This window comes from Ambystoma mexicanum, chromosome 6p, assembly GCF_040938575.1.
Source record: "Ambystoma mexicanum isolate Mex_15411 chromosome 6p, UKY_AmexF1_1, whole genome shotgun sequence".
NCBI lineage: Eukaryota > Metazoa > Chordata > Amphibia > Caudata > Ambystomatidae > Ambystoma > Ambystoma mexicanum.
Genome location: NC_090935.1, coordinates 624,350,215 through 624,370,031, shown reverse-complemented (window position 1 = coordinate 624,370,031; position 19,817 = coordinate 624,350,215). Strand labels below are relative to the sequence as shown.

The 19,817-nt window shown below is 48.3% G+C and overlaps 1 protein-coding gene across 2 annotated transcripts in view; it reads right to left on the bottom strand.

Moving 5' to 3' along the window:
- GFM2 (GTP dependent ribosome recycling factor mitochondrial 2) overlaps positions 1-19,817 on the bottom strand; it is a 925,389-nt gene that overhangs the window by 649,732 nt on the left and 255,840 nt on the right. For both annotated transcript variants that reach the window (XM_069627482.1, XM_069627483.1), the window contains exon 4: positions 5,689-5,734. In XM_069627482.1, coding sequence (XP_069483583.1) covers positions 5,689-5,734 — 46 coding nt within the window. The remainder of the gene's footprint in view (positions 1-5,688; positions 5,735-19,817) is intronic.

Genomic DNA, 19,817 nt, shown 5'->3' with positions numbered 1-19,817 from the left:
TGCTAGGCCATAAAGACTGCATATGGAAAATAAGGCACAATAACCATATACTATAATGACATGTCAGACGCGAGGTTCGTTTTCCAAAGAAATCTGGTTTTATTCAAAGTTTCTTAGTCGGCCGACTGGGTCTCAACGCCTCATGACGTGTGTTCCCAGACACTGAGATGCGAGAGAGCGAACAGCGCTCAAGCAGCAATATATATACATTATACATTATCTTTTGTTAAGGCAATTCGAGCCGCCCTCATGCATGTCATACAGGCTAGGGTTCAGTGATTGACAATTATGACACGTTATGACAAGTCTTCATTCAGTCTAAACATAGTTATTCTAGCAAAGGCAGCAGAGACAGCTTTCGGTTATGGGGAACATGGAACACAGAGCTCTGGCTCGGTAAGGATATCTTGTTCTTAGCAGAGAAACATTCCATACAACGTTATCTGTGTGTTACGGCTCATGAGCTAAGGGTCAGATAGTTCTGAAGCAGAAAATACCATTTTCCACGAAGGAGCACCGCTAGGAGAATATAATTCTTGTTTAACTGCCTTTTACAGCAGTGCTGGCAAGACAAACCGGCACCTGGACTACTGATTAGATGAAGCTTCGGCTCGACTTCAAGGACTTAGTGAGAGAGAAAAACAATGTATTTCTGCACAGTTTGACATTCCTGTCTGCGTTAGCATTTCAGCGTTCAAGCCATGGCCTCGCACTGTGTGTGAATCTAAAGCATAGAATATATTTGCAAAGCGTTCAACAGAAAAAAGATAAAGCAAATGGGCCAAATTTCACAAAATGGATGCCCTTTGGTTATATTGACGATTCTTGGATTGCGATGTTTGTCACATGATGCTATTTGCTTCTGGCCAACATACTATATGTTTCATTTGACTATGGGATTACTTTTCTGGTCTAACAACCCCTGGTCTGCTGCTGGAACTCTGAATCTGCAATCCTGGAAGGCCTACTGCTCGAGAAAGGACTGAAACACCAGCAGCTTTTCAGACTCCACCAAATCCAATGGCAAAGCTCTGCCTCACCAGAAGGAACAGACTGTGGTGCTCCTTCAACCTGACCCAGTGGGAACTGGATTATCTCTCTTGCCAGAGGGCTTGGGTCTACCTGAACCTCCTGGCCATGTCTGCATAGCTGATCGAGAAGTGGGAATCCCTTCACTGGTAGCACCCTGAAGACTCTCAGTGCCATCTGGATTGCATTTTCTCCATATAAGTACATCAGTCAAGCACCCTGGTTTCATCTTCCCTGCCTCGAAAAGCATCATGGGTCTGTTCTGACTTTTGTTCTGCAATCGCACCAACAAATTCACCTTCAGCCCTTCTTCCACATGGCTTACTCCTCTCTGGTGCTACTGAATGAGCGCAATTAGAATAATCACCCTACTCCGCAGGTCTTCTCAAATAGACCTCATCCTCAGAAGCAAAATCCTGAGCCTGAGGATGACAGAGTGACCCTGCATCGCTGACTACCGCCGTTTGCAACTTCTTCAACCTTCTGCGCCTCTGGCGTGGATTCTCAACCCAGAAGACACAGAATGTTCTATAATTGTTTTTACTAAGGGTCTTGCCGTCCCTCCTGTACTGGTGTGTCATTGCTAAAATATTTGATTGCTGTGAAACATGCACAGTAACCACCTCTGGAAACTGGCAAAAAAAAGGCATGCTGCAGAACTGCTCCTAGGACTTAGGGTATTGTTCTCCCAATTAACCCGGATTGCAGGTAAACCTTTTCTGAAGCTTGCGTGCCATCTGCGGTTCCACTTTTGTTCACCTACCTATGGTCTCCAGTGGCCTGAACTCCACCAAAGCTGCAGAAACCACTCTTTCACAGAAGGTAATCTTTCCCTAAAGCCAGCCTAAATCTGCACACACTGGTAGCCTGTATCCTTTTCTAAAAATCCTTACTGCCGCAGATGAGAAAGGCATTTTAGTTGCCTGTAACTGTTTTGTCTCCTTTAGGAAAGACTTCTTCTTGAACTCTTTGAAATGCTTGAATACTGCATGCATATCTGTTACAGTGTTGTACATTTCTTTACAAGGTTTGCTTGCCTGTGAGTACAGTGTTTTAGTTCTTAGTCCCCCTCCCTAACAGCCTTCGAGACGTTGGGAGGGATCATTATCCCTCGGTCTATGAAGCTATATTATTGCAGGGGGTAGAAGCATGACGAATCTACCAAGAAGGTCTACATAAAACCCTGATATTAAAGTGATTTTAAACTACCTTGCTAAGGTGGTGCAAGAAATCTTGGCATGAGATGGCACTACTTTGCATACAATTGTGGGGATCTAACTTGGGCAAATGAGAACACTACTTGTTATGTGATTATTGCGAAAGGGGTACCTGAGCACATGCGAATTGGCATATGCGAGAGTGGATGGTACATTGGCATATAATGTAATTATTTGCTCAAATGGCACAATGTGAACTTGGCATGGTAATGTTGAATCTCATAAAACAATCTTCTTGGGTCAGCCTGAAATTGGCCTGACAATTTGTTGGGCACAATGTGAAACAGCTTGTCAATGTCATACTGGCATTACAGTTATTTGAAGCCAATGTTATTGTATGGCAATTCTCGAAAGACAGTGTTGAATCTGCCCTGGCAATATGTACCAGGATTCGAATTTAAGATTTGTTGAGCAGTAGCCGAAACCAGCTCCTGGATGTCAGGCATCACCCAGTAGGCAAGAGCTACCTCTGGGGAACCAGGAGCGGATACATCGCATGCCACAAATTTGACTTACACACAAAATGCAAACTTGACCATTTTGGCCACTCTGTAATTTATTATGCTTTGAACATCGTCTAGGTGTGTTCCAATGCTTCTTCATACATATTAACAAACACACAAAGTTAATGTCAGATACGTGTGTTTGTATGGCGCAAGTTGGCTTAGGGAGGCATAAGTAGCTGCAGGTAACAAGCTAACCCGGCTTTATTGGACTAGAAGCAGGAGCTAAATAAGTCCTGGCTCTCTGCAATGTCAAACCCTTTGTACTTAATTGGGCCATTGTAAAGGTTTCCTGCATTGTTGAAATTGGTGCGTGCCACTGAAGTGCTAAGGGCGAGTATGTTCATCCTGAATTTCCATAAGGAATCATCCTAGGCTGCACCCATTCCTGCACTTAAGTTAAATGAGGCAGTGAGGAAAATGGCATTGAAATGTCTGCTTAATTGGCACAATGTGACACTGGCTTAGCAGTGTGACACTTGGCAGGTCAATTGACTGGCTACCAGTTAAGGCTCAATAAACCTGCATGGGCGAGTGCACCAGGGACCCTTTAACATTAGTTGGCTGGAGCGTTAAATCACACTCTTACGAATCACACTGGAATAGTTGCTCAACACCTTAGAATAGTTGATCAAAATACAACCACTGCTAGCACCAAGCATATGGTGGAACGAGACTGGTAAAGAATACTGTAGCATAAGAACAGTATCGTTAAATCAACTGGTACATTATTTACAGGTGGTGCATGTCTTACTGCTATTCAACGTAAGCTTTTCATTTGTTCCCAGCTGGGCAGTGGCACACTGGATCAGTCACTGCTACAATGATGCGGCTCAACACTGCCTGCTACTCACACGTTTTAGATGGGCATACTCACGTGCTTCCCACCCAAACTATGTACATCACCTGTCCTTTATCAAATAACTTTGCCAAATGTTCTTTGAAACGTACTATTTGGCCACAAGATCTCCTTGAAGGAACGAGGAGGAGGTGTAGCAGCTTGAGAGAAATTGCATGCTGTGCTCAGTGCAATGTGGGTGGGTTTTTAAGCCCCCACATTTTTGCACATTCTCCAGCTGCCACGACCCATGACTTCAAGGGTGTGATTGGCAGCTGGGTGGAATCCAGGTGGAATCCAATCGGGCCTACCTTCCCCTTCGGAAAGCAAGGCTTTGAAAGGGCAGCCATCTTGTGGGATTCCGTTTGCAACATAGGTTTTAAGGAAGATCCCGGAGAGGGTATCTACTTGGGGTGCAACCTAGATGTAGCGTGGCCAGAGATGGGGTCCTGGTATCATTTAGTTAGGTGGGCATGTGTCTATCCTGCTTCGGAGCCTCTGCAGGGTGAAGATCACTGAAGCTACTAGACGTATGTGCTCTCCTAATTGGCGGCTGTACTCCTTGTGGTGCCTTCATTGATTGTTTTCTCCAGGGAGTGTGTTCAGACTGATAAAAACCTCAGGAGTGGGAAGGCCCTTGGCTAGTGTTGGACTATCAATGGCCGAACATTATTGTCACATCAAAAATACTTTACAGAGTTTACAAAAGCAATGAAATACAAATTCGTAAGTTACTAGAAATCAATTCGAAATTAAAACATGGGGACAAAGAAAGAGGAGGAGCCATTGCCAAAGCCCAGGGTTACACTGGTTTACAGGTCAACAGAGCAATGCCTAAACCAACAACGTAAAATGCTGGTGTGGGACAGTTTCTGGGTCAAAGTGGGCCACTTCTTGGGCCAATGTGGGTCAGTTTGATGAGTTAATTTATTTTGTAGCTAGTAGTTTTGACAATTGTTGCACAATTTGCATTACATTTTATTAAAAACTCCGTCTTGGGTACTATTGAAACAGTTTGCCACAAAATGTAATGAATTGCCTTTTGCAATTGTGGGGCACTTTTTCATTCGTGCCCGGGACAATGTTATGCCCCAGTCCGACCCTGCCAAAGCCTGAGTGAGGAACATTAAAACAGACAAGCATCATGTAATTTGAGTGCTAAAAGGCCGAACGGTTTGGACTCACAAAGGCACCAGGAGTTGGAATGTCCAAAAGGAGAGAGGTGCAGGCCTGGCAGGCCACATAAGTTACAGATTTCAATGAATAGCTGATACATATTTTATCAATCCCATTTTCTGTTGTGCACCCCATGCCACAAAATAAGTTGCAGCTCATACTTCGACCCCCCCGCCCTCCCACATCCCCACATCCATGTGTTTGGATACATTACTTCCAGATCCTTCTCTCGTTTTAACTAAAAACGAAAACGCGATGGATTAATAACAACCCCTTACATTGCTCTGGACAGCCTTCATTACCATACTTTCTAGCCCATTTGCGCCTGGACAGAAGGGGCCTGCGCCATGTGCAAATCAGTCCGGCACTAAACACCAACCAAAGGCAGCAGTCTGGCCGGGCTTCTACGCGCATCCTGCGCACGTGAGCACAACTCAATGTGCTGCCACTGGATCATGTGGACCAAACTCATGATTGCATTTGTTTTCATGACCAGATATTATATCCACGACCTTTCTCAAGCTTTGATATGAAACCATTTTCCTGCGTCGTTCAATATTTATAAAATAAATATGCTTTTCTTTGAGGCAACCAAAAAAAATCTCAGCATTGTAAACGTGTAATCCAGGCGTGTTTGGTGGCAAGTAAAAATACAGTTAATGCTCCCATAATTAATACTACGTTTTGGTCGTGAATTAGGCGTTTCTTTTTTTACCGGTCAAGTAGCTGATCTCACGCATAAGAGCACCACAAAGTGTAAAAGGGTAACGCAGTCGAGTACTTTGCCTACACCTTCTGGGACAGTGCTGCCACAGTTCATGCACACTTATACTCAAGAAGGAATTTACGCATTTGTACGTATCGGTTGCCTAAAATACTGGCACGTGCATGAATTAAACGTAAGATAGCAAAAATGTTTCCTCACTTGGAAGCAGGTGGGCTGGCGAGAGAACGAAGAGATTTGACTTCCCCTGTTTAAAAAGAAAAACACGTCTGTATTATGAGGCACAATAAAAATGTCTGTAACACTTCATGTAATGATTAAAATAAGCATATTTCAAGTTACACATGTTTTTGCTTCTGCTGGCTTTACGTCATGTATCATCTCTTCGAGAATATTGGTCATCCTGTGCAGCTGGCATCCTGCTACTAGATTAGAACGTAAACTTGATGGACCAGAAGATGCCACCTCAACTCAAACCAGAGAGAGTCCAATTCAATACAAGGCATTGTGCACTGTACCTTTACCCTGACAATGGCCCCTGAGAGCACTTATAATGCCAAACAAGGGGAGTCAAGGATGGTAATCTAGTTACTGCTATACAGTGATCTATGTGATATTGCAGACAATGAAGAGTGCATACATTCCCCCAAGCCCCCACCCTCCACCGAATTTATTGTATTGCTTTTCTCCATAAGGGACACCTTTTCTGCAACTTACATTATAGTTCTCATCTTGGTATACAAACCTCACCAACATTCTCTCAATTCGACAACTTTACATCAGGGTATGTCTCATTTTATCCTCAACCACTGATATGGACACTCTCCCTAAACAACAAGACAAACATACCGAACAGGGTGACAGAAGACGGACATGAGACACAAAGACATCATTCTCTGTATAGATTCTGTGTGGTGCATTCAAAGGCCCCAAACGGAGCGTCCCTTTCACCTGAAAAGGAGAACGTTTGGACACCAACACAAAAATGGCTTTGCATGTCTGTTTTTCAAGTAAAATTGAAGAGCCATGTGGAAAAAGCCTACCTGTTACTAGCAAAGCAGCATTTTAATCCACAAAAGAAGAAGGAATCAAAGGTACTTTTCACATGAAAAAAGGATTTTCCACCACTGACACAAAAACGGCTTTGCTTGTGGCTACAAGTGAAAACTGAAGGTCCCTTTCACCTGAAAAGCAGGATTTTGAAACACTGAACCCAAAAACGGCTACGCATGTGTTTTTGCAGTTTAAATGTTACCACTAACAAGAAAAATGTCAGGGAAAAGGACATGGTGCGTGTTGACTCATTGTAATTCGTATTTGTGATGCTTGCATCTGCTTCGATTCACATGCTGTGCATAGACCAACATCTAGTGGAAACTGCACAGTATTACAGTTGTTTTCAAAACTCAAAAAGGGACGTTGACAGGGCGCGCCAGTAATACGATCCCTAGTGTGATGTCCACTGTACCCACGGTCCTTCACACGTCGAGGTCCCTCAGATTGTTTTGTTTCTGACATGGGGTTGCATGATATGTAGCATGAATACAGGTGTATTAAGTATCAGATAAAGCTCAGATAAACATCTATGCACCTTCTACTCCAAGGGGAGGAAGGGTGGGCGCATGTGAATCTAAGCAGATACAAGCATCAGAAATACAATTACGGTGAGCAATGTATCCCTTCTGAGGCTTGTGGAATCTGCTTAGATCACATGCTATGCATAGATTAGCGAGCAGTGTTAGAAGGTGGTGGGTTGTGAGAAGGTCCAGCAGCAAATAGATGTTTTAGAATCGCTTGTCCCACCTGTGTATCTGCTTTAGAATGAGTGTCAACGCAGTAATGCTGAGTGAAAGTATGTACTGAGCTCCATGTAGCTGCTTTGCAAATGGTGTCCAGCGGGACATTTGCGATAAAAGCCAAAGTTGCTCCTGTACCCCTTGTGGAGTGAGCTCTTGGTGTGAAAGGCAGTGTTTTGCTTGATAATGAGTAACAGAGCTGTATGCATCTGACTATCCATCCGGAGATGGCGTTTTTGGAAATGCGGTCTCATTCTCTGCCTGGTGCTACGGAAACAAACAGTTGGCCTGTTTTCTTGAGCGGTCTGGTCTTGTTTACATAGTAAAGGAACGCCCTCCTTACATCTAGTGTATGGAGTTTTTTCTCAGCTGAGCTTGTTGGGTTCTGAAAGAAGGCCGGTAGCTCAATGGATTGGTTTACGTGAAATTCGGAAATTAATTTAGGTGAAAACCTAGGGTGTGTTCTTAAAACCAATTTGTCCTTGTGGATGACAAATAATGGTTCTTACACTGACAATGCTTGAAGTTGACCGACTCTTCTTATGGAAGTTATAGTCACCAAGAAAGCAGTCTTGTATGTGAGGTGTTTAAGACTCGACTCATGCATTGGCTCAAAGGGGGGGGTCCCATGAGCTTTGCAAGTACTACATTGAGATTCCGCCTAGCGGTGGGTTTGAAATAGGTGGGTGGAGTCTCTTTACTCCCTCCATTAATGCCTTAATGACGGGAACCTTCCACCATGAAACCTTATTGTGAGAGGTGGTGTAAGCTGATAAAGCTGCCAGGTGAACCTTTATAGAGTTAAAGACTAACCCTGAGTCTAGCAAGTGGAGGATGTACTGATGAATGTGGAATGGAGTACATTCTATGGGGTTTATTTGTAAAGACTGGCACCAAATTACAAATCTCCTCCACTTGTCGAAATAACAGTGTCTGGTGTTCGGTTTACGTGCCTCCTTGAGGATATCCATACACCTTTGCGGTAGATTAAGATGTTGAAACTCTATGCCTCAAGAGCCACGCTGCCAAGTTCATTTAGTGAGGTTAAGGGTGTAATGTTATTCCCCGTGCTGGGTTAGCAAATTGGTCTGGCACAGGAGTTTGATGGGATCGCACATCGCCAGTTTGCGTAGATGTGGATACCAGGGTTGTCTTGCCCACATGCGAGCAACTAGAATGAGCGTCATCTGTTCTCTGTGAATCTTGTTCACCACCCTGTTGTCATGATCTCTGCTTCCAAAAGATCAGGACTTGCCCGACTCCCTTGGAAGCAGACCCATAACCCCAGTTCCGAGTGCCAGCCAGTCCCAATTGGGACCTTTTGGACCCTGTCCTGGCGCCAGTGGCACCAGGCTCATAAAGATGCCCAGTCCCAGCGCTGGAAGCGCCGGGCTCATAATGCTTGGGTGGACTTACCTGCAGCAGACCATGCTGCTTACTTACCTGCCAGTTGAACCCCTGATCCTCTTCTGTTTGGGACTACTTTTCCTGTTGGGTGGGGCAGGAGCCACTCCCTAGGTTCAGAACACTGGAACTCTTCTGGAAAGCAGGAACTCTTTTCTTACCTAGGCGTGGCTGTGGAAGGAGACACCTAAGCACTACAGGAGGCTATTTAAACCACAACCGATGGATGAATCTTGCTTTGCGTTATTCTGCATTCTCTGCAGCAGAACGCTCATCGTGTCTTCTGCTTCTGATCCTGGGCCTAAGGGAACAAAGGCTTACCATCCTGGAATCCAGTCTTCAGCAGCACCTGTAAAGACAAAGAAAGAACAGGTTAGCACTACGGTCTTCAGTGGCAGCGCATCTCTTACCTGGTCCATCGGCTGTCACCAACGCCTCGCGCTGCATTCCGGCATCTGAAAGACAAAGGCTTACCTACTCTTCGCATGCTCCGGAGGTCTTCGCACTGCATTCCGGCATCTGAAAGACAAAAGCTTACCAGCTCTTTGCACGCTCCGGAGGCCTTCGGCGCTGCATCCCGCGTCTGAAAGACAAAAGAAGGTGCGTTTAAAGACATTGGGCAACTTTATTACTCACGTGCCATTACTCCTTCCCACGCCGAATCCAGTGGGTATTCCAGCACCCTTCAGCTTCTCTAAAGCTCCGAACTTGTACCTGCAAGATAAAAGGGACAGTTAGTGCGCATCGTGAAGCAGGCTACAAGCGCTTACTTACGTGCTTCCAGGCGCTTCTATTCCTCACGCGGGTTCGATCCTCAACTCTCATCAGCCCGCCATCCGCCAGCGCCGGAACCCTGCAAAACAAGAGATATCATTACAAAAGACTTTTAAGACATTTGAAGTGCCCAGAACTTAACGTTCGTGCAGTTAACGACGGACAGCAGTCCTCTGAGGTCAAGAGGCCTGCACCCTTATCCAGTGAAGAAACTGGTTACGGCACCCTGCCCCGAGGCAGATGGAGAGCTCGGCGTTCACTTACCTAAGGTGAGGGCATTAACCTTTGGGGTTCTACAGGAGAAGAGAAAGGGAAGAGGAGAGAGGCACCCAATAACCCCAGTTCATTAATCCCATATTTTCTATCTGCAGACATCTTACTCTTCGAGTCAGACATACAGTGCACAGAGGTCCAGCCCAAAGAGCCAACCGTGTGTTACACATCACCTTTGAAGATACGGCATTCACCCAGTCAAGACCGGCGCCTCTGCGGGAATCAGGCGAGCGTTACACCTGTTCATTAGTAGAGTAGGGGGAAAAGCGTAGGCAAATTTCCCTGACCAACTCATCCATAGGGCGTTCCCCTTGGAGTCTGTTTGGGGAAACCTGGACGTGAAGTCTGGGCATTGCTTGTTTTCTCTTGTAGCGAACAAGTCTAGCGTGGGGTGACCCCATTGTGAGAAAATGTGATCTACAACGCTTGTGTCGAGTTGCTATTCGTGATCTTCTGGTAGGGGATCTCTGCTTAGCGAGTCTGCTAGGGTGTTGAGTTCCCCTGGAATATGTTGGGAAGTTCGGAACATCCCCCGTCTGAGTGCCCATTTACATATTTTCTGTGCTAGCTTGGACAGATTTGGAGAATGTGTGCCCCCCTGCTTGTTGATGTAGAACAATTCAGTGGTGCTGTCAGTTAGCACCTGTACCGACTGATTTGTCAGTTGTGCTTCGAATGCTTGGAGCGCTTTGAATACTGGTAAAAGTTCCAGCAGATTCATATGGTTCTGTGCAGTGATGGGAGTCCACAGACCATGTGCTGTGAGATGAAGGTGATGTGCCCCCCACCCAGAGAGTGATGAGTCTGTTAACTACCGCTTGCACCGCTGGATCGTGGAAGGGTTTTCACTTTAACAGATTCTCCTTTGGCCACCAGTGAAGGGCTTGTACTAGTGTTGGCGAAATGGCCACTAGATCGTCCCACTGACCGCTTGCCCAAGACCACTGTTTCGCTAATCACTCCTGCATCGAGAACATGCGCAAACATGCATGTGGGACCAGGTAAATGCAAGAGGCCATCGTGCTGAGCAAATGCATGGCTTTGCGTACGCTTATCTGGTGATCGGCTTGATACTGAGGTATTTGCAGTAGCATGTTTTGGATTCTTTCCTTTGATGGAAAGACTAGCCCTTCTTCCGTGTTTATGACAGCTCCTAGGAACTGTTTGGTCTTGTCTGGTAAAAGGCTTGATTTTTTCTCGTATATTGAGAAACCCATTTGGAAAATAAGGTTTATTGTTCCTTGTGTATTTTGCCCGCAAATTTGGGGTGACTCCCCTGTGATCAGCCAGTCGTCCAGGTAGGGGTACACTGGGATTGGCTCCCTGCGCAAGTGTGCTGCCACCACTGCCAGTACCTTGGTGAATACCCTTGGAGCTGATGCTATTCCGAAGGGTAGCACTTTGAATTGGTAGTGCTGGTTTGCTATCTTGAAACACAAACATTTTCTGTGTGCTGGGAACATTGAAATATGAAAATAGGCATCTTTCATAACCAAGGTTGCCATGTAGCCCCACCCCGCTTTAGCAGTGAGGTTACCTCTTGTAGCGTTGTCATGCAGAATTTATGTAGCTTGACATAGGTGTTTGCAGGGCGCAGGTCTAATACTGGGCGCATTGTTAGATTTTTTTTGGCACAAGGAAGTAGGTTGAATAGATACCCTTGTTTACCAGGTTCGCCGGAACAATATTGATGGCGTCCTGGTGATTCCCTCCCATGCATGGGTGAAGTGTGTTATACGCCCTCCTACTGGAGAGGCATGGCACGGGGCCTGAAGCGGGTGGTCATTTTTTCCAGAGGTGTTGCTCCATCTCTGGAAGTGGAGGACATCCCCCGGCCGCGTGATCTACGCTGGCCCCTTTGGAAGCCTTAGAAGCTTGTCCTTGATTTGAACCCCAGGATGAGCCCTGATTTTGGCTATAACCGGAACCCCTTTGCGGGTTTTGTCATCGAAAGCAACGAAAATTGTTCCTGGCTCTTTGGCCTGATGGTTTATTAGTGAGCTCACCTAAAGAATTAAGAGTGTCATACTCTTCCTTAGCGCTTTTTAACGCATCCTCAAACACTTTGTCGAACAGGAAATTAGGATCGCTAGGCATATTGAGGAGCGTTGCCTGCGTCTCTAACGGAAATCCTGTTTGGTGTAGCCATGCATGGCGTTTTATGAGTGTCCCTTCAGCGATGATCATACCAGCTTTATCTGCCGCATCTAAAGTAATTTTTTAGGATGCAGTTAGACACTGCCTTTCCTTCTGCTACTGCGAGAGACAGTTGGGACTTTAGAGGTTCTGAGGCTGAGGCCATTAAAGTTGAAATCTCCTCCCACTTGTGGCAGTTGTAACTTGCCAGCAAAGTGGTATTGTTGGCAATTCTTGTTTGAAAAGCTGCTGAGGTGGCCACTTTCCTCCCTTAAGTGTAAAGCTTCTCTCTTTCTCGGGTGGTGCTTCCGATGAAGCTAGAGGCATTCCTGCCCTTTTCCGTGTCGTGGTCACTACTAGTGAATCTTATTTCAATTGGCCCCTGATGTAGAGGGGGTCTGTGGGCGCAGGGTGGAACAATTTCTCAATACAAGGGTTCACTGCACGCATTTGACTTCGAGTTTCTAGAGAGGGTTGAATTCTTCTTTGTATTGACTGTAGGATGGGTATAAATTGGGTTACAGCCTTCCTGTCCCCCAATATGTCCTCTACAAAATCCTAGTCCAATTGTGTCTCCTTAGTTGGAATTTGTAAATGCTCTGCTGCTTTCAAGAGCATGTCATGATATAGAAGTTGGTTGTCCACCGCCGAGTCTGCCACCGGCGGGTCAACGTGATCTGGAGAGGGTAAGATGTAAACGTCCTCCTCATCCTCATCATATTAATGGTCTACTTCACCTAAGGTATCTTGCTCCTCAGAGTCTGTATTGGGAAGATAGAGATCAAATTGGTCTGGGTCTTTCTGAGAGGTAAATTGAATGGTGTCTGGACATGCCGTTTTTTGTGGGGGTTGAGAGAACGAGGCACCACTAGTTGGCAGCATGTTTTGAATGCTTTGTATTGTCTAGGGATTTTTTTTTAAATAAATCTGCCATAAAGGACATGCGTCTCATCACTCTGTCAATGTATTGCGGGGACCAATGAGAGGAACTTGGTATAGTTACAGGGGTGTGAGGTATTTCTGGAGTAGGCTGCCCCTTGTTCTTCATAGCTGCTGCTACAGTACCCTCCCCTTGGGAAACACTTTCTCTTTCCTTATGTGATGCACTCACTTTCTCCCTATGGGAATGGTGACTCTTCGAAGAGTGTTTTTCCTAAGTTCTCCCTTTAAGGAGAGTCTCCGGGACATGTTTTTGCACCATATGGGATATGTTCGAGGTCTTGGTGTTTTCTACCGATTTGACGTTAATGAGGATTGTCGAATTTTGGCGGACGGAAGGGCCGGAGACACGTCTTCCGACGCTCGGCTTTCAGTTGCTGTATTTGTCTCGTGGCCTTTGCGGTCCTGTCGTTTGGCGATCATGATCTCGATGCTGTGTGCGGCCGTGTAGACAATGTTATCTTTGACTTTTGGCCAAAGGGTGTTTTGTGTGGGCTGTCTTGTGTGTATTACTGCCGCCGGGTGTCGTCCCCGTAACAGCACCGCCGGCCTGTCTGATGGGGTCGGGTCTAGGTTCCGCATCGCCTTAGTCATCCGAAAAGACGCTGATGCTGCTGTCGCTAGATGCACCCTCCACGACCATGGTGGCCTTGGCCTGCATGGTGTGGTGGGCCCAACGTTTGGTCTTTCGGTCCTTTAGGGTCTTTGGTTTGATCCTCGTCGTGGTCCCTTGGAAGACAGAGGTTGCACACTCGCTGCTTGTCCTTCCAGGGAATTCTTTTGTTGCAACTGGGGCAATCGCCCATCAGTCCTTTTCTATCGGCAGGTCAAAGACCTATTAGCAATAACAGAGGAACCTTATTAGAGGGGACGGCGGGCGGGCGTATGGAGGAAAGGGGACTATCGACTAGGAGTAAGGTGGTCACTACAGTGAGTAACCTGGTTATACTCCTACGTCCCGTCACCTTTCCTCCATACTTATGGGAGATTCCCAAGCACTCCTAAGAGGAACTACGGGTGGATGGAAATACCACTTACTGAAAAAGGTTCTTCAGCACACCCTGACCAAACTGAGCATCAGCTCTTGAGCTCATGTCAAGACAATAATGCTTACAAAAAGCAGATGGGGAGGCCCAAGTAGCTGCCCTAGCGATGGACTCCCAGATGACATATTTCTGAAAAGCAACCGCGGCTGCCTTGCCCCGCACCAGGTGTGCATGAATACCCTTAGGAGGTTTCAGCCCTTGGACAGTGAAAGACTCCGTAATGCAGGGGGCGATCCACCGAGAAATAGTCGCCTTAGACGCCTGCTTACACTGAGGGTTACTCAAAAGTTACAAACAGTTGAGAAGAACTCTGAAGCTCGGAAGTTCTGTCCAGATGGAACTTAAGAGCCCTTCTGACATCAAGACAATGCAGAACCCTTTCTGCCTCTGAGGCAGGGTTTGGAAAAAAGACCGGCAGGGACATCGACTGATTCAGATGGAATACAGTTACCACCTTCGGCAGGAAAGCAGGATTTGTCCGTAGGACTACCTTATCCTTGTGAAAAACCAAAAAGGGATGCTCCACCGACAAGGCCTGGAGCTCACTCACCCGCCTCGCAGACGAAACGGCGACCAAAAAAGACACTTTTCAGGATAGGTACTTGAGGTCCACCGTAGCAATTGGTTCAAAAGGCTTGTGGCACAATGCCGTCAGGACTACATTTAGGTCCCACGGCGGGTGCGGACTACGAATTGGAGGGTAGAGGCGTGTCAAGCCTGCAAAATGCCTCCTAACCACTGGATTACCCAGAGAGTAACAGCATTGGTCCGTAGAAAGATAATCGGAGACAGCTGAAAGGTAAGTTCTGCATGACAGAACGTGAACACCCGACTCTGCTAGGAAATATACGAAGGACAGCACCATGTCAATCGAAGCCCCCCCTTGGGTCAACTGTTTTTCCAAACAACAATGACAGAACCTGAGCCATTTGCTTCTGTATTGGGATCCAGTCGAGGGTTTCCTGGCTGCCTGGATAATACGCATGTTATCCGCAGACAAGTTAAGATGTTCTAAAGACTTAACTCAGGCACCATGCCGCCAAGCTGAGCGATTGTGGGGAGGGGTGCCACATCTGCTGTTCCCCTTGGTAAAGAAGATCGGGGGCCACTGGTAACCTGATCGGCGGATACACCGACAGGTGTTGAAGTTCTGAGAACCAAAACATGGCCGGCCACCACGGGGCTATGAGCAGAAGGGAACAGTTCACCGAGTTCTTCAGCTTCCAAATCGCTCGATGGACTTGAGGCAGAGGCGGGAAGGAGTAAGCTCTCATGTTGTGCCATGGAATCTCAAGTGCATCCCTCAGAGAGGAGGCTCCCAACCCCCCTCTGGAGGCATAGTGAGGAAGCTTCTTGTTTACCACCGTAGCGAAGAGGTCCACCCCCGGTGTGCCCCAATGCAAGAAAATCCATGAGAGGACCACCGCCTTCAACTCCCCCTCGTAGCTGACCACTGTCCGCCGGCTGAGGGCATCTGCTGTGACATTCAGCTGGCCCGGGATGTGCACTGCAAGCAGCCAAACACCATGAAGCACAGCCCACTCCCCACCTGGATGGGCAGATCCACGAGAGGAGGAGACTTGGTTCTCCCTTGCTTGTTGATGTAATACATCGACATCACATTGTCCGTGCATATGCGGACCACTTTGTTGGCTATGACCGGTCTGAACGCCCGGAGCGCTAGGAAGATTGACAGAAGCTCTAAATGATTTATGTGGAGGAGCTTTTCCTGAGGCGCCCAGAGATCCGAGACCTGAAGAGGATCTAACGTGGCACCCCACCCCAGGAGGGAGGAGTCCGTCGTGATCGTCACCGTAGGGACTGGGTCCTGAAACCCCGCACCCACCGACAGGTTGCTGAGAGATGACCACCATTCCAGGTCCACTCTCATCGAAGCCGGAATCATTATCAGCTTGGAATCTGGGTCCACAGCCTGACCCCAAGAACTCCGAAGAGCCACCTGGGTACGCCTCATCTTGAGACGAGCAAGAGGAAGAGCCAACACACACGAGGCCATGAGGCCCAGAAGCCTCTGGAACCACCAGGCCGACATGCTCTCCGACTGCGCAAACATCTGACACGTGGCTAACAGATCCGCCATCCTGTCCCCGGTCAGGTACACTCTGCAGTCGATCGTGTTCCAGCGAAAACCCAGGAAAATCAAGTCCTGCGAGACCGTCATGGAAGATTTCCGCCAGTTCACCGACAGCCCAAGATGAAACAGGAGCTGAAGGAGAGACTGAAGATTGCCCTCTGCTTTCAACAGACAAGGGCTGCATAAGAGCCAGTCATCCAAATATGGATACACATGGATACCCTGCAGACGAAGATAGGTCGCAATCACCGACATCATCTTCGTGAAGACAAGCAGCGCTGAACTGAGGCCAAAAGGAAGCACTCGAAACTGGAAGTGCTCCTCTCCCAAAGAGAAACAGAGATATCTCCTGTGTGGATTCCAAATCAGAATATGCATGTACGCATCCTGAAGATCCACCACACTGAGCCAATCGCCCATCTGCAAGGAGGACCGTATCTGGCCGGGCATGTTCATCTTGAATTTCTCTTGGGGTAGGAAAAGATTAAACTGGGAAAGGTCTAGGATGGTGCGCAGGCCAGCCTGGTTGGGTTTGGGCACCGTAAACAGCCGGGAGTAGAAGCCCTCCCCTTGTACCCCGAGGGGAACGGGTTCCACATCTCTGAGGTGCAGATGTTTCTGAACCTCGGCTTTGAGGGAGGGCGAGCCCGACAGCTGAAAAGGAGGGTTGAAAGGTGGGGTAGGGGGAAGGGGGAAGCGGAAGCCCGCCTGAGCGACTGACAAGACCCATCTGTCTTCGGTGATGGTCTGCCACGCTTCCCAATGAGACGCGATGCATCCTCCCACCGGGGTCTTGTGCGAGTGCATAAAACCCTCATTTTGCTGGTTTTTCGGTGGTGTTGCCACCTGAACCTGAAGAGGAGGCTGAGCACGGGAGAAAAACCGAGTCTGTTGTTGTCTGCAGCGGTTATTCCCCGAGGGGGTATCCACTCTGCGAGATTTCCGGTCAAGGAAGCCCCTAAAGCCAGAGGAGGTTGGCTTTGCGACAGCGGTCTCTGGGTTTTGAAGGGGGTCTTAACAAGGACCGACAAGGACTTAGCCGTTTGAGTGCTATCCTTCGTCTTGGTGAGCTCTACATCTGTTGAGGAATGAAAGAGCTCCTTACCATCGAACGGAAGGTCCAATACCTTGTCCTGTACCTCTTTCGAAAATTTAGTGGCATGCAGCCATGCCTGCCATGAGGTATCAACCCCCAGCATAAGGCACCGAGCCAAGTTGTCCACGTGATGAGCCGCAGCCTCCAGGAGATCCTGGGCCAGGACCCTGCCATCGGACAATCCCCCCTTAAAGTCTTCCAGCTTCTCGACCGGGATGAACTCCTCAAACTCCGACAGACCTTTCCACATCCACATATTAGCCCCCGCTAACACCAGTTCGGCATTGGCCTGCCTGAGCTGCAAGGCCGAGCTGGGGAAAATCTTCCTTCCAAGGGAGTCAAGGAGCTTATCCTCCTTTCCCAGAACCTGAGCAGCCGTCGTGGAAGAGGATGCTGCAGGCCTGGACTGCAAAGTGGCCGCAGCCACTACTGTGGAGGAGGGGGGCAGACAAGACGACAGGGCCACCTCTTCCGAAGAATGCAGCCTGTATCGCGCGTCAATTTTCTTATTGATGAAAAGTTCAGAGTGTGACTTCTCCCAGACTCTACGGACCTCGGCCAGAACGTCCTTCTGCAAGAACAGGCCGGTACACTCCAAGGGAGACAGGGCGGAACGCCCCAGAAAGCACGCCCTCCTGCAGAGCGGGTGCCTCGGGCACCAGAACATCCAAGAAAGCCATCATGTCCAGTACCCGGTCATGGAAAGCTCTGATAGAGCGGGGCAGATCCTCGTTGTCCTGATCGCCTTGCGCGTCATCCGACAGGTCAGGATCCTGCTGAGCCGTGTCGGGCGCTGCCTTGTCCACGGGGGACAATGGTGGCAAAGGCGGAAGACTCAGGGAAGACACAGTGGGCAAGGGAGGCGCCAGCGGAACCACCAGAGGAACGGGTGGAGCCGGAGGCGCTGGCGGACATATCTCCCTAAAAAGCCCTTTGAAATATTCCCTCATGGGGTCGGTACGCATGAGCGTCTGAAATTTACAGAAAAAGGCTTCCTCCGGGGACTGCTTCGGAACCTGAGGGACGGGACCCGAGCACTTTGTAAAAAGCATCCAAAATTTGTTTTCAAATATGTGTCCTTCCTCTCTTTCTTGCGCCGGGCCCGGCACGCGGCCGTAACCCCGCCCACCTCGGCTCCGCCCCGCGCATCGCCCATCAGTCCTTTTCTATCGCCAGGTCAAAGACCTATTAGCAATAACAGACGACCTGTATCTGGCCGGGCGTGATCATCTTGAATTTCTCTTGGGGTAGGAAAAGATTGAACTGGGAAAGGTCTAGGATGGTGCGCAGGCCAGCCTGGTTGGATTTGGGCACCGTAAACATATGGGAGTAGAAGTCCTCTCCTCGTTCCAAGGGGAACGTGTTCCACAGCTCTGAGGTGCAGAAGTTTCTTAACCTCAGCTTTGAGGGAGGGCAAGCCCGACAGCTGAAAAGGCGGGTTGAAGGGTGGGGTAGGGGGTAGGAGTAAGCGGAAGCCCGCCCAAGCGACTGACAAGACCCATCCGTCTTCGGTGATGGTCTGCCACGCCTCCCAATGAGACGCAATGTGTCCTCCCACCGGGGTCTCGTGCGAGCGCATAAAACCCTCATTTTGCAGGTTTTACGGTGGTGTTGCCACCTGAACCTGAAGAGGAGGCTGAAGAGCAGTTGTTGTCTGCGAGGGTTATTCCCCGAGGGGGTATCCACTCTGCGAAATTTCCGGTCAAGGAAGCCCCTAAAGCCAGAGGAGGGTCGGCTTTGCGACAGCAGTCTCTGGGTTTTGAAGGGGGTCTTAACAAGGACCGACAAGTACTTAGCCGTTTGAGTGCTATCCTTCGTCTTGGTGAACTCTACATCTGTTGAGGAATGAAAGAGCTCCTTACCATCGAATCCACAGGCCCCTTACGGAGACGCTCGGAGAAAACTCCAGTACAATTATTAGGCCCAACGGGCACCTCAGGGCAATCCCCGGTGACAGAGCGATCAACGCCCCTCCCGGCCCGGGAGGAAACCGGAAAGGTAACCCCTGGCCGGGGTGCTCTGAAAAGTAACGAACTTACCGGGCGTTTCTTCTTTTCGTAGATGAACGCCTGAAAATGCAAAGGAGGAGTTCGCCGGAACACCTCCTCCCATCGTTCCAACTGACGTTAAAGTGCCCGGACCGAGAGGGATTCGCCGTAAAAACAGGCGTCCCAATGGTGATCCGGACCCAAACACTCTAGGCAAAGAGGATGCGGATCCGCCCTCGCGAAGCGACGGTGACACGAAGAGCAATCTGGAAAGTCTAGTTTGAACGACAGACAGACTAGTAAATGATCGCTAGCGAGAGCCACAGAGGAAAAAAAGGAAGAATATCTTCCGAGGATGCAAGCGCGTCCAGTCCCGAACGAGCGGAGAAAAGGACTGATGTGCGGGGCAGAGCTTGAGTGGGCGGGGTTACGGCCACGTGCCGGGCCCCGCGCAAGAAAGAGGAAGGACACATTTTTGAAAAACATTTTTGGATGCTTTTTACAAAGTGCTCCGGTTACCGTCCCACAGGACAGAGAGATGTCCCATAAGTATGGAGGAAAGGGGATGGGACGTAGGAGTAATATCATTAATCATACCGCTCAATCAATGCTTCAAAATTTCATTTTAACTTAGTTACAATTCATCTGTTCTTAAGTTCATCAACACGCTCTAGGGCGAGGCTTGACTTAATACTACATAAAACTACCAAGAGGAGAAATAAAAAGAAAAAAAAAAACAACCATCACATCCACCACCATTACAACATTATTACCAACATTGCC